Here is a 14,386-nt window from a genome sequence, read left to right as displayed (position 1 = left end):
TCGCTATAGTAACTTAGAAAGTTCTATTCAAATGAAACTAAAATCTAAATGTGGGCTACTTCCTAGAGGCGCTTCCTTTAATGCCTTTGAGCTAAACATGATATTTTTTATGGATAGTCAAGTTTTACCTTCTCCACTTCCTCCACAATGGGGACAACTCTTTTCTTCCTTTATCATATCGAAAGGTCGGGGATAACCTAAAAGTGAAGCTCTCTCTTGATCATCAAAATGCATATCAATATTTACAAAAAAAAAGTAAGAAACTAGATCCCCATCCTCACATAGAGGCCTTTTCACCTCCCCATAGGGTTGTTCTAAAGATAACCAATTAAGTTATTCCTCTATGGTTTTACCTATGTATTCTAGTTTATCTTTAGTTGTGGCCCTAGCCACTAGGTTCTTGTAAAACTCCTCCACATTTATCTCATCATAGAAAGCCTAGAAAATGTCTTCCTCTCTTATTATATCACTAACTTGAGGTATTCCAATGGGTACTTTATAATACCAAAACACTTCCCTAGATTCCCTTATGGTGGGCGCAAAGACTCTAAGCATGGTTTCTAAAACAAAATATATATTCTCACCCTCTTCTTTTTACTTCCAAGTACATTCTTTGCAAGGTAGGGTGAAGATACATGAAAGTGTGTTCCAAGTCACCAACAATTTGAACCATTGCTTCCAATAAGATCGTGCAGTTCTAGCAATTACGGAAAAAAGTTAGGAAGCAATCATGAATTTATTCTCCCGTAATATTACCACTACCAACCATAAACCTATTCAAGCCAGATGAAGGTCCAATTACAACTACTAAACAAAATGTAACTAGGTGTTGATTTTTTTTGGAGTTTTCGATAGTTCTGCAAAATGAAAACACTAACCAGGATATTTTTTTTACAACTAGATAGGATATAAAACAAGAAAGATAATAAAAGTGATACATAACCTATTCCAAAAACTTTTACCTTTGCCAGACACTTAGTTGTTGACAAGAGGTAAAAATTTAGTGGAGAATGTACCTCTCAAAAAATGGTGCCGAAACATGCTAGCTTGCCAGGGAGCAAGGTGTTGGACTCCCAAGTGGAGGATTTTGTAGTACGTAGAAAGTTTCCCTCAGCTTTAGAAACCAAGGTATCAATCCACAGAAATGCATTCCCTACAACAATATAATGCTCTACAACATAAATAAACTTCACTTGTCTCCCCAACAGAGCTAACAAGGGTGCCAACCTTGCCATTCTTGCTATTGGCACAAGGCAATTAAAAATAATGTGGTAGATGATATTTTTTTATATTTTTGGAATAAAAAACTTAAAATAAAAATGCGGGTAAAATTTGTTGGAAGGTGATTCTTATGGTAAGAATTGGACAGGGGTTCATAGGTTTACCAAGTGCATCTCTCCAATAAAGAAAAGTGTGGCAAGTAACATAATCATGTAAAAATGTACATAATCAAGACCCCTCTGCATCTTATAACTAAATAGCCCGTCCATAAATCAAGACCCCTCTGCATCATTTGTTCATTAAGTGTGAACATAGGTAATTGCTTTGAGCAAGATGACATACTGTTCTTTATGGGATTCCCGTGAACCTCTAAAAAACATAACCCTTAGTGGCAACAAATATAGATACAATCCTTTTCCATTTTATGTCACTGTGGCAGATTACTTGCAAGATTGAACCCAACTAATGCACACGTCTCCCACTGCTGATTATTGTTGAAAACTGGCCAAGAGTAAACAAGCAACCAGAGAAAAATATAAATCTATAGATCAATCAAGATGACACCCATAATTCTCAACATAATGGAATAATTCATCATATGATCAACATCACCCACTAAGAACACATCAGATTAACCATAATCATGTAAGGCATCTCATATGGCTATTGTATTGAACATCTAAACACATCAAGAGGAGATATTAAAACTTGGTTACTACCATGAATCCATAGTCCAGGGGTGGAATACTCACAACCCATCTTGGAGCGCGAGGATCGATCTTCGGGATGATGGAGATGAAATCCCCCTCTGACGGAGTACCAAATCAGGCATGAAACAAACATCGCCTCGGAATCGCGAAGTGGCGGCGGCGGACAAATGCACGAAAATTAGGATGAAAGTTTTAGAATATAAATAGACCATTGGGCATCGGATCCACCTGGGAGGGAGCACCACAGGTGGTAGGCACCCCTAGCCCCCCTGTAAGTAGGGCACCTCCTAAGGGAGCTGGCCCTATGGGCCCCAACGGGGGTTGGGCCTTGCCCCACTTGTTTTCTTCCGATGCAAAAACACCTCACCTATTTTTGTTTTGTTTTTATGGACTTTTTTATGGTGATTTTCTTAAACCCAAAAACATGAGCTGGCACCGGGCACTGACTACTATTTTAGTCCAATAAAATGATAAAAAAGCCCGAAGTGTATAGAATTGATAGCAATGTAGCATGAATCATACAAAATTTATAAATACGTTGAGATGTATTTGCTACCACCTTGCAGATGGCATCTATCCTTCCATGGGCCACATTTGTGATGACAATCCCATGTCCTCGTGGCGACAAGAGGTCACAATACATCAAGAGTCGTCAAGAAAGGATGTCGACAGAGCTTTTAGTATGCTTTGAAAGTGCTTTGCCATTATTTGTGGCCCTGCGAAGTATTGGAACCCACAGGTCCTATGGCAATTATGACATGTTGCATCATCTTGCATAAAATGATCATTGAAATGAGAGAGGCATGCCAGAGAACTTTTGGTACACCTCCAATGGGAATCTTGTTGAGCCGGAACACCGTCCAAACAGGATACAAAAATTCCTCGCAACGCATCGACGTATCAAAAACCGAGAAGTTCATACCTAGCTCCAAAATGATCTTTCCTTTTGTGTGTTTGAATTTGAATAATTTCATTTGTAAACCTCAAACTTGTAATATTGGTGAATTATGTGAACCTTCATTATCAAGTTTGGATTTAATATGTGTGCAAATATACAGTTGAAATATAGTATATGTAAAGCAAAACTTAGAGGAATTGACGAAGAAGTTTTTTTAGTGAGTTGAGTTTAGGGGTTCTGGTAGAAACTGTTTTGTTTAACTCCTCGGATTGAAGGACTCAAGGTTTGAGGGGCTATTTGATGAGCTAAATTATAGAAGTTCGGTTAGAGATGTCCTTTTTTGTTTTGGATTAAAATGCCCTTGAAATGAAAAAAAAAGTCACATATAAGACGTCCATGTTACCCAGGAAACCCACGATGGATCTGCACAAAATCTACTATTTCCTACCGCTACTAGTAACTGGGAGACCAACTCTTTTTTTCATGATAATACGTGTCTCATTTATATCATAAGGATCATAGTACAAGTCACGTAGAAACCGACCTGGAGACTGAAAAGAAAACTGAACGCTTGCCTTTGCACAAAGGAACACTTGCCAAGAAAGAAAATTACAATCAAGACCGAAGAATCCCCTGAGCTCGACGCCATTGGCCGTCACCTGCCTCCGGCACTACCATAGCAACCACCAAGAAAGAAGTTTGGCTAGAAATTTAATGAGCTAAATTATTAGAAGTTTGGCTAGAGATGCTTTTATTGGATTAAAACTGCCCTTGAAGTAAAAGAAAATTCCCATATAAGATGTCCATGTTATCCAGGAAACCAACGGTGGATCTGCACAAAATCTACTCTTTCCTACCATTGGTATCTGATTTCCTTAATTTTTAAGTATATATCGTAGGTATACAAAATATCATACTAGGAATTCTTGCAGTGCAGTTTTGATAATTTCGTCCGCTAAAAGCTTGTATGTCCTCTGGGAAGGATGGACCGAATCGAAGAAGACGTACTTGTCAGCATCCTGACACGTGAAAGCCTCGTCCATGCCGCAAAGGACGGTCGTCTCGATGAGCCCCGTGCCGCAGCAGCCTCGCGCGACGTTCTCGAAGCCGTACTCCGACGGGTCGGCGAAGATGGCGGACGGCACGTCGTACACGTCCAGGTACACCACCCGCGCGCCGGCGAGCTCGGCGCCGAGCCTCACCACGGCGTCCCGGACCCCGGCGTTGTAGCTCTGCGCCACCCGGTTGTACTCCTCGTTGCACTCCCCCGGCGCATCCCGGTTCATCGTCCTCGCCGCCGGCACGCACCCGAACGGCGGGATGCCGCTGAGCATGACCTTGCGCGCGCCGAGCTCGTAGGCGTGGCGGACGGCGTCTTCGGCCAGGCCGACCAGGTAGGTGGCGTACTCCGTCGGCGTGTACTTGGCGGCCCGGAGAGGCATGACGTAGTAGTTCACGAAGAAATCGTTTGTGCCGATGCTGAAGATGTACAGCGCCTCGGCGATGATCTCGTCGGCCACGGCCTGGCCCTTGGCCTGCTTCAGCCTCTCCTTGTATTCCTTGAAGTATTCCAGCTGCTGACTTATTGATATCACTGACTGTAATAATTAAGTTTGACAAAAAGTTAATTCCATAGGTGAAAAAAAGAGAGTATGTCTCACAAAATTGATACTGTCGGAGTTTTGTATGGCGCTGATTTCGTATCAGATAATCTATATATAGTTGGAGTACTTGTCACTGGAAGTTTGAATTTTGAAGAACGCATGCACCAATTTTGAAGCACATATTTGGGAAGCCAGTCCTTTGTTCTAAAGGGAACATGTTAGAACATTTTATAGGACTAGAATCCTACAAAACTGCTCCACTTTTTCAGTTACTTAAAATGAAGTTCATTTTTCTCAGAAAATAATAACACAACCCATAAGACCTGCACACATACACACCATGACACACACTAACACACGTACCGATCGATAGGAATGCCTAGTAAACTCATGATGGTAGAGGATTTTGAAGTCACCACAGATGCTTGGTAGTGATGTGTACGTCATGTATCACAAAAACAGAGGTCGACATCAGTGAGAGGTGAGACGCACAGTCAACATGAATTGCTGCACAACCACCCTCCTAATACCCTCCAATATCATGTCGGTTTTAAAACTATTTTATTGATAGTCATTGTTAATGGCATGTACAACAATGGAATATTAGCTCTCTTTTGAAATATTTTTAACATGTATGAGGTGAAAGAGAGTGAAGGGGATAAGAGGGAATAAGGATATGCCGTCCGTTGTTTACAGACAATTTGTATGACAATCGACGATGTGATTATTTGCTATTGTCAGATGTTGTATGTTTTTTTTTGTTCCTCAAAAAGAGGGAATATCCCTCGCATCGAGTGTTTTTCTTCTTCTTCCAGATGTTGAAAGTATCTCACGCTAAAAAAATGTGTAGTTATTTATAGACTGCATTCCTATTTAAGTTTTCTGATGAACATAAATGGTCATGCAAACAATCCGTCGTACCTTCGTACATGTCCTGATATCACATTTGTCCTTCTCAAAGAGTTCCATTTTAGAAGATGACAAGACAATTCTAGTACTATGTAATTTGATTGTTATATGACATGTAGGGGTACAACGTAGCAGTCAAAACAAATGTAGCGTACTGCTTAAGTACTCTCATAATCGGGAGTAGCCCCTCCCCCTCCACCTCCCCCTCTCAAATGGAGTATTATTGTAGCACAGTGCAATATTACTGCCAGCAGTACGGAGAAGGAAAGAAAATGAATTAAAGATAGTGAAAGCGGTTAATGTTTTCTCAACTGATATCTTTCATTTCTCATTCAGTGAATCACTTTCAATAACCTAACTGAATTTAAGTCTAAATGCACATTAATTAAATGTTAAAGGACATAATTACTAGAACAACAATGTGAACATAATTGACGATACAAATGTTTGATTTTGTTCCCTTGCAATATTTTCTGTAATGGCATCGGTATGATGTATTCTGCAATTTCCCTGATTTTGATGAGTTTTTAAATAGTACTCTCTCTGTCACAAATATAAGATGTTCTACTCCCTCGGAGCAAAATTAATTGACGCAACATCTATACAATGTAAAAGCTGTGTCAATTAATTCAGATCAGAGAGAGTAATATTTTTTTTTGAGAAAACCATGGACACTAAGCCATAGTTGTTACAACTTCCTTTTGCATTACAAAAATCGCATCGTTCGGGACGTTCGCCAGTAGACTGAAATCGCCGTTCCTTCTTGCTGATGCAGTCAACACATGTGCTAATGAGTTTTTGTTTCTGCCAATGATTCTGACTTCCCAGCTAGCAAAGGTCGACAGTATGCGTCTTGCATCTGCCAGAACTGCGTAGCAAGCGGATCTGATTGCTCCCTCATCTTGTATTTGGCATCCCATGCTCTTGCAGTCCGTCTCCAGGATTAGCCGTCCATTGTATCTTCTAGCAAAGGCACTGAGCCCCAGGACAGCTGCTGCACCTTCGGCCTCCTCTGCCGAAAAACATTGGTTCAGTCTTCCTCCAACTGACATAAAAACCCGTCCCAGGTGGTCTCTTGCTACCGCTCCTCCCCATGCCTCACCCGTGTCGGCGAGGAAGGACGCGTCCGTATTTAACTTAGCTACACCCAGAGGGGGGGGCCTCCCAGTGATCAGGTGTAGGGTGAGCAGAAATCTGGGGCACCGTCGGAAAGACTGACAGTTTGTTTATGTTCTTATCATCCCCTTGGCCACTTTCCGCTATTCCCAGATCCTCTTGCAGCCTGATTAGAGCAAGCACCGCTCCTGCAACCCTTTCCTTCCCGTCTCCATGGACAACGTTGTTTCTCAGGTTCCAAGCCTGCCATAGCAGTAGGAGTGTATTACTTCTGACTGCCTCAGTGTTTGCGAGAAGGAGGAGTTGTAGCCAATCTGGTCCTGTATCCCAAATGTCACCTTCCCTTGGCAGCTCCCAATGCCTCCTCATTTCATGTCTAAGTGCTTTGCTCCTGGTACACGCAATGACAGCATGGAATTCATCTTCGGGAGCCGTGCCACATATGTCACACACACTATCAATGGCCATAGTTCTCCTGCAAGCATTTTGTTCAGTGGCAAGGGTTTTTGTCGCCACTCTCCAACCAAAAAATTTCACCTTATTTGGTATCTTCGCTTTCCAGATAGCATCCCAAATTCCGCGATCCTCTGGATCGTTCCCTGAAGTGGATGCCTCGGCTATGGTGTTCCTTTTCAAAGAATCTGCAAGTTTGTATGCACTCTTCACCGAGAATATCCCATTTTTCTCATAATGCCAAGCCACAGTATCCTCTACTTCAGTTGTTGGGATTCTCATCCTACAGATGTCCTCCACATCAAAGTCATGAAAAATCTGATGCACCAGCTCATATTTCCATTCTTTAGTCTCTTCATCAATGACTTGATTGACCCATCTGAGCCTTGTTCTTCTCACAAAGGAGGCCGCTTTCAAGCCTTCCTTTCTTAGTATCCATTGGTCCCTCGTTATTTGAATCTTTCTACCATTTCCAACTCGCCAAATAAGTCCCTTCTTAAGTAATTCCAGCCCAAACTCAATACCTCTCCACGCAGGAGATACATCCGAAGCAAAGACAGTATCAAGTATGTTCCCGTTAGGAAAATATTTTGACTTGAGGACCCTTGCACACAGGCTATTCGGGTTTTGGATTAATCTCCACCCTTGCCTGGCCAGTAAGGCTTGGTTGAAGAGGTGCATATCACGGAACCCTATGCCTCCTGCTCTCTTAGGCTTTGTCATATTCTCCCACGACATCCAGTGAACTTTCCTCTTGTCCTCCTTATCCCCCCACCAGAAGTCCCTAATAAGTTTCTCATACTTGTCACAGAAACTCTGGTTTAGTCTGAACACGCCCATGATAAAGGTGGGAAGAGCTTGTGCCACAGCCTTAACGTTAACCTCCTTGGCTGCCTGTGACATGAATCTTCCATTCCATCCATTGCATCTTTTTCCAAACCTCTCTATGATAGGCTGGAATTTATCATTCTTCATTCTGCCTTCGGGGGTAGGGAGCCCTAGGTACTTACTCTCAAAACATATTGCCTCAACCTCCAGCGTCTCCTTGATGCTCTCTCTTACCTGGGTTGGGATTGATTCTGGAAGGAGTAGTGAGCATTTGGCACGACTGAGCAGTTGGCTCGTAGCACTTTGATAAGAGTCCAACACCTCTCTCACTTTCTGTGCCTGATCAGCCGATGCCTTGAAAAAAAGGAGGCTGTCATCGGCGAACAGCAGGTTTGAGATCCCCGGGCTTCCACGAGCAATCTTGATGGGTGTGATGCTTCCCAATTCCGACTCTTTCTTCAGAAGGGAGACTAAACCATCCGCCACAAACAAAAATAGGTATGGGCTGAGGGGGTCACCTTGTCTTAATCCTCTAGTTGGGATAAACAGATCCAGCATCTCACCATTGCACCGGACTGAAAATTTTACTGATCTGACACACACCATGACCCACTTGATCCATTTTTCGTCAAAACCCCACTTCCTTAGAGCCCCTTCCAAGAATTCCCAGTCAACACGATCATATGCTTTTTCAAGGTCTAGCTTGTAAGCGCAGTGAGAACCCCTTGTGTTTTTGCTGTTCTGGATCTTGTGGAAACACTCGAACGCAATGATTGCGTTATCTGTGATCATTCTTCCTGGGATGAAAGCGCTCTCAGTCTCAGAGATAAGATCATCCAGGAAAGGCCGCAGCCTATTGACCAACACCTTAGAAATGATTTTGTACAAGACATTGCATAGGCTAATTGGGCGGTAATCTTTGATGCATTGTGGATCCTTTGTCTTTGGGATCAGAACAATCGTGGTTACGTTCACCCCTTCCGGCATCTCACCCTCCGCAAAGAAACTGAGAACACCCTGAATGATTTCCTCTTTGAGAACTGCCCAATTCCTTTGGAAGAACCGTGCTGGGAAACCGTCCGGTCCCGGCGCCTTTAGTGGACCAATCCGGAAGAGCGCGTCGCTGACCTCCTTCTCTGTAAACGGCTTGATCAGAGCATCGTTCATGTAGCTCTCAACCTTGTTAGGGAGCAAGTCTAATAGCGGTTGAGGATCCACATTGTTGTCCCTCTCATATAGCCCCTTGAAATAATCATTGATTTCTTTCTGAATCTGCTCTCTGTTATCAGCCCATGACCCGTCCTCTCTCTTCAGTTTTTCAATTTTGTTTTTCTTTCTCCTCCATGTCGCTTTCCTGTGAAAAAAGTCTGTGTTCTTGTCTCCTTCCCGCAGACACTTTATCCTTGATCTCTGCTTCCACATTAGCTCCTCCCGTAATAGCCATTCATCAAGGTCTGTTTCAATCTGCTTTATTCTTAAAACAGTTCCTGGGGTTGGGGGAAGCAGGCGCAGTTTATGCAGGCTCCCTCGGAGAGATCGAATGCTGTTCTGAACCGAATCAAACTCTCTCTGCGCCCATTGACCCAGCACATCCTGCATAGTCATAAGTTTGCTGGCTACCCCTTTGAGGTCCGCTTCCATGTCCCCCTCTTTCCAAGTGCTACTGATCACACCCGATAGGGTGTCATTTCTTTCCTACATTTCCTCATACCTGAAGGTTTTCTTTACTGGCCTCCACTCCTGTCTCTTGCCGAGTCGCAATAAAAGTGGTGAATGATCAGATCTGGATGAGCAGATGTGCTGGACCGATGCCTCCCCAAACATCCTGCACCACTCAGGAGAGGCCACCGCTCTGTCCAAGCGTGCCCTCACATTGTTTATGCCCTTCTGCTTATTATCGTATGTCCAAGTTGTGCCTTTATACCCCAGATCATATAAGTTGCAATCAGTTAGAACCCTCCTAAAATCTGCCATATTTGATTCAGATCTTCTAGTGCGCGAGAAGTGCTCGCTTTGCCACATAGTTTCGTTGAAATCACCAATCATAAGCCATGGTTCGGATGCATTGCATCTAATTCTTCTCAAGAGTTCCCACATATGATGCCTCTCATGAGCTCTCGGTTCCCCATAGATGAAAGTACCCCTCCATTGCACACCACTTGGACACAAGCGAATCAACACATCTATGTATCTCGGGCCAACAACGATTTTATTGATTTCGACACTTTCATCATAGAACAAGGCCATGCCAGCCCCCTTCCCGGGGCCAGCTTGCACGATACAATGACGGAGACCTAGCCGCCATCTCAGATTATTCACGAACTCATCGCTCTTCCGAGTCTCGGACAGGAACACTAATTTGGGCTTGTGGATGCGGACCAGCTCCACAAGCTCTCGAACTGTCCGGGGTTGTCCAATCCCCCGGCAGTTCCAGCTGATGAGCGTCATGGCTCCTGACAGGTGCTTTCCTCAGCACCCGTCAGTTGACCGAGAGCCCCGAGCTCGGTTGCTGCCATTCCACCCTCCTTGTCCTCCAGGATCTTAGCCCCCTCCTCCTCAGTAGCTTTCTTTTTCTTACATTGCTCATTTGAGCTGCCCCCTTCGCATCCACAGGATTGCCCGTTCCAGGTGATGCACCCGGGCCTCTTTTCCCTAAAACTGATGCGGTTCCATTCTGCTTCTTCTTGATTTTCCGGTTCACTGCCAGCTTGTTTGCTGCACCCTCTTTCTTTCTATGCTGCAGCAAATTTTCCTTCTCTATATCTCCTTCTCCTCCGTGTCCATCCACTGACCCGTCTCCTGCAGCTAGACAGACCTCTCCATTTGCGTAGCTCCCCTTACCAGCTTCAACAGGCAGCACCCGTGCATGGCAGTGGTGAGGAGCAAAACCTGGTGGGATAGTCGAGCCTGCCTCCACACACTCTCTGTCAGTAGCAACACGATCATGAGCAGAGTGCGGGGGAGGATTAAAGTTATTGTTGCTTGCTACTTTGTCAGCCGGGCCATCAACCGCCTCAACTTGTCCAGCCTGAACCTGGTTCTGGGTGCCGCTGGCAGCGCTGCCCGAGTTCCCATTCTCGCCGCTGTCGGTGTCCAGCTTGATCCTGCTAACTGCCGTAATGGCAGCCTGAACCAAGGGATCAGCCAGCACCTTCTCTGGGATTCTGCCATACCTCTCTGCCTCCTTCTTCTGCTGTATCATCTTTGTTGCGCCCTTGTTCTCTGGTTCGAACAGGAGGAAGCGGCGTGCACTGCTCGCTTCCGGGACGATGACCCCTCCTCTCATACTACTTCTTTTAAAAGGGGAAGCGTGCAATGCTGCCGAGTATCTCATCTCTTGGAGATCCTCCGGTAGCTTACAATCGCGCTGCCCATGACCAAGATGGCCACAGGCACTACAAAACCTAGGGAGCCTCTCATATTTAACATTCAACTTATACATCTTTCCCTCGGCATTATCATAAGACTCTTAACTTATTTCTAATAGGCTCATCCACATCATGGTTGACGCGAACACGCATGTAGTTGCCCCGAATTCTGCCTTCATTGTCTGCGTCCACCTCCAGCACCTCACCCAGTTCGGCGCCAAGGGCTCTGGCCACCGATTCGAAGAGCATGATCGGGGGGGCGTCATAGATGCGTGCCGACATTGGCATGTGGGCCACCTCCACATCGCCTGGCCTCGCACTCCCATCCACCGCCACCATGAGGAAGGCATCTCCTTTATGGGTCCATGGCCCATTGTTGAGGATGAACCTGAGATCCCCTTCGCGCTCGAACTCGAGGGTGAAGCGGTTGTTCTTGAGTGGAGTGTAGCTGAGGCGCCCCCTCAGCCCCCACTTGCTCTTGAGCTCTTGGAAGAGCCCGCTGATGCTGAAGATCTGCACTGAAAAGAATAGGCCAACAGCGATCCACCTTGAGCGCATGGCTGCTCTCTGCCTTGCCAGGTTCAACTCCACCACCTTTGGCCGCTGCACATCCATATTAACCGGGAACACAGGAGCTATGACATGCTCTCTCTCAACATACCTTCCTCCCTGGGACACCTGCACTCCTTGGTCGGTTGGGGTGCGGAACATGTCACCCCTGTCCCTTGAGGAGCCACTACGGACACGCGGCCTCGATCCCAACTCCGAGTCGCCCATGTCAGCTACCTCACCCCTAGGACTCATAGGAGCCTTGTCCCTGCGGTTGTTCTGCTCAGCCATGGAGGGTTCGCTCTTGTCAATGTAAAGCTGTATGTGATGTGTGTAGAACGGCTCTGCGAAACGCTGAAGATTTATACAGCCGGGGTTCCTCTCCCCCGTTGATGACTGATGCTCATTGCCTGGCAGGATTTGATTTTCCTCTCCCACTATGATTCCAGTGTCCTGCAATCGGTGATCTCTTTCCTTACCTTTGTCTGGCGGATCCTTATCCTCCTGGTTCCTGATCTCTCTTGCCTTAGATTCTTGATCTCCTCCTAACTTGCCAGCGATCAGATCCAACCTCATATCCGCTAATTTGCTTTTGATTCTATCACAGTTTGCATGTAAAGGGATTCCGTGATTACCTGAGATCTGTTTCCTCACTCCTAGGATTGGATTTTCCTTTCTTGCATATCTTCGCATCGCCTCTCTGATCTTGATCCAGTCCTTCCGTATTCCTAGCGGATCTGCAGTCTCCTGATGCCTTCCTGCTGCATCTCTCTCATCCTCTCCTCTCTCAGTGGTGTCAGATCCCACCGTCAGGCCTGGATCTGTTCGCTCGCGACGGGATCGCCTCGCAATCGCCTCGGCAGGGGCTCCGTTAATCACGCTCATGGTCATAGTTCCTATACCAAGCCTATATGTGATAAAGACAATGTGTTACTGATATCCCGGGGTTCCATGTTACTACTGTGCGAGAACCGCATGCTGTCAAGATTCTAGAGGGCAGCTCCACTGCAAAGAAATGGATTTCATGGGTGAAGTTTCAACCATTGGAAGGATCCACCATGTCAATGTGGTGCTTCTGGTCGGGTCCTGCTCAGAGGAGACTTAGAGAGAGTAATATTTGAACATCTTATATTTGTGAATGGGGGAGTATATAGATATTTTAAAAAAGTAGGTTTCATGTATTTTGTGACTTCCTTGCTTCTATGAATATATCCAAATGGTAGCGGTGATATCATGATGTTTCTTATGATATACAGAATATTAACCGAACTGTTTGACTAGTAGACCTAAACATATCTATACCAATTATCCATCAGATCAACACACGCTCTATAATATGGGAACACATTGTACGTATACGAGAATGCTAGCACAGAAAGACACTAATTCCCTTGCAAATTATCCCTCATAGATTTCAGGTCTTGTGATTACTTCAAAGCATTTATGTATGACCGTACAAACAGACCACCTCGTGGTTCAGAAACTTTCGAGGATTTTATCAATAATTTTGACTGTGTACCATAAGATTTGTTTCAAGAAAACATGGGATTTTTTTCTCCCTCAATTAAGTAACGTAATAACTTGAACTCCACCGAGTTGAGATTGGGGAGTAGTTTTTTAGAAGAATTGAGGGAGTTTCAAGTAGTTATTCCTTATACGTCAGTCATAGAGTACTGAACTGAAATGTTCTAGACGCAGTTCGATAATCACAACTTTTCAGGGCCCAACATCAGCAAGTCTTGTGAATGGATCGGCGACAACATCGGTTTTAGATATAGGGAGTAAGAGCACCTCACATTATCGAGTTTGTAGGTGTGGGTGATGGATTCGGGTGGATTAATGTATATTCTTGTCAGACCTTTATGAAATAATTAAATATGGTTACATGCATCGATTGATGCAGAGGTCAGAAGTTTAGCCTCCTTTCAAAAAAAAACATTAGCAAATCTTTTTTGTGAATACGCAAAGCTTGCTTATCATTTCAGAGCCCGACATCAGCAAGCGTGCAATTTCGCCGGCCAAACTAATCGAGACGAGGTAAAAGATTGCCAGATAAAGATGATCAGTAGCTTACTGCGAGTTTTGCCGTCATAGCGTCCAGCCCGGTGCCACCTGAAGCGAAGCTCACGCCGCTAGCGAGCTGGTCGACGGTGTAGCTGCCGTCGAGGTAGGCCGGCACGGAGGTCCCCAAGCCGAGCGCCTCCGACATGAAGTCGGTGACGAGGCGACCGTTGGTGAACCGGCCGGTGGCGACGCCGCCTTCGAAGTCGCGCCCGTACGGCGGGAAGTTGCCCTTAGCGACGGTGGGGATGTAGTCGTTGTTGCCGGGATCCACCGTGGAGTCCCCGAACACGATGATCGCGGGGACCTTCCCGGCCGTCGCCCCGCTGCTGGATGACAGCAGGAGGTGCATCAAGATCAGTGGCCAGTACTGCACGACTTGTGAGGACATCTTCGGCGCTGGATCTTAATTCGCGGGCCACGATGATCGAGATGCGGTTTGTCTTGGAGTATATGTAGTGGCTGCATGTGTGGGCCCGTATCCAGGCAGACAGTGGAAACGATAACATCGATCTAGTTGGAAACTTTAAGATCGAGCTGAGTCTGTCACGCATGTATTTTCCAGTTCACATGCTTTGAAGCCATTTTAGTTCAAGTGCCAAATCAACATCTTATTGTCCTCCCAATACAGAGGAGAGGAGATGTTGATTTGCACATGCGTGATGTATC

At 45.3% G+C, this 14,386-nt stretch overlaps 1 protein-coding gene across 1 annotated transcript; it reads right to left on the bottom strand.

The window, feature by feature from the left end:
• Positions 1-3,332: 3,332 nt before the first annotated feature.
• LOC123120754 (GDSL esterase/lipase At4g26790) lies at positions 3,333-14,159 on the bottom strand. Its single transcript, XM_044540751.1, has 2 exons — positions 13,731-14,159; positions 3,333-4,427 (listed from the first exon to the last, which is right to left on the bottom strand). The coding sequence occupies exons 1-2, from the start codon at positions 14,106-14,108 to the stop codon at positions 3,741-3,743; spliced, it is 1,065 nt and encodes a 354-aa protein (XP_044396686.1). The 5' UTR covers positions 14,109-14,159; the 3' UTR covers positions 3,333-3,740.
• Between the last annotated feature and the right edge of the window lie 227 nt (positions 14,160-14,386).

The sequence above is a fragment of the Triticum aestivum genome, chromosome 5D, assembly GCF_018294505.1.
Source record: "Triticum aestivum cultivar Chinese Spring chromosome 5D, IWGSC CS RefSeq v2.1, whole genome shotgun sequence".
NCBI lineage: Eukaryota > Viridiplantae > Streptophyta > Magnoliopsida > Poales > Poaceae > Triticum > Triticum aestivum.
The sequence above is the reverse complement of the archived record's forward strand: the minus strand, read 5'-3'. Positions and strand labels throughout refer to the sequence as shown.

Bases quoted from the DNA above. Each gene is read 5' to 3' on its own strand.
- LOC123120754 (XM_044540751.1), bottom strand. From the start codon at position 14,108: ATGTCCTCACAAGTCGTGCAGTACTGGCCACTGATCTTGATGCACCTC. The intron at 4,428-13,730 runs GTAAGCTACTGA...TAATTATTACAG, and splicing joins CTATGACGGCAAAACTCGCA to TCAGTGATATCAATAAGTCA.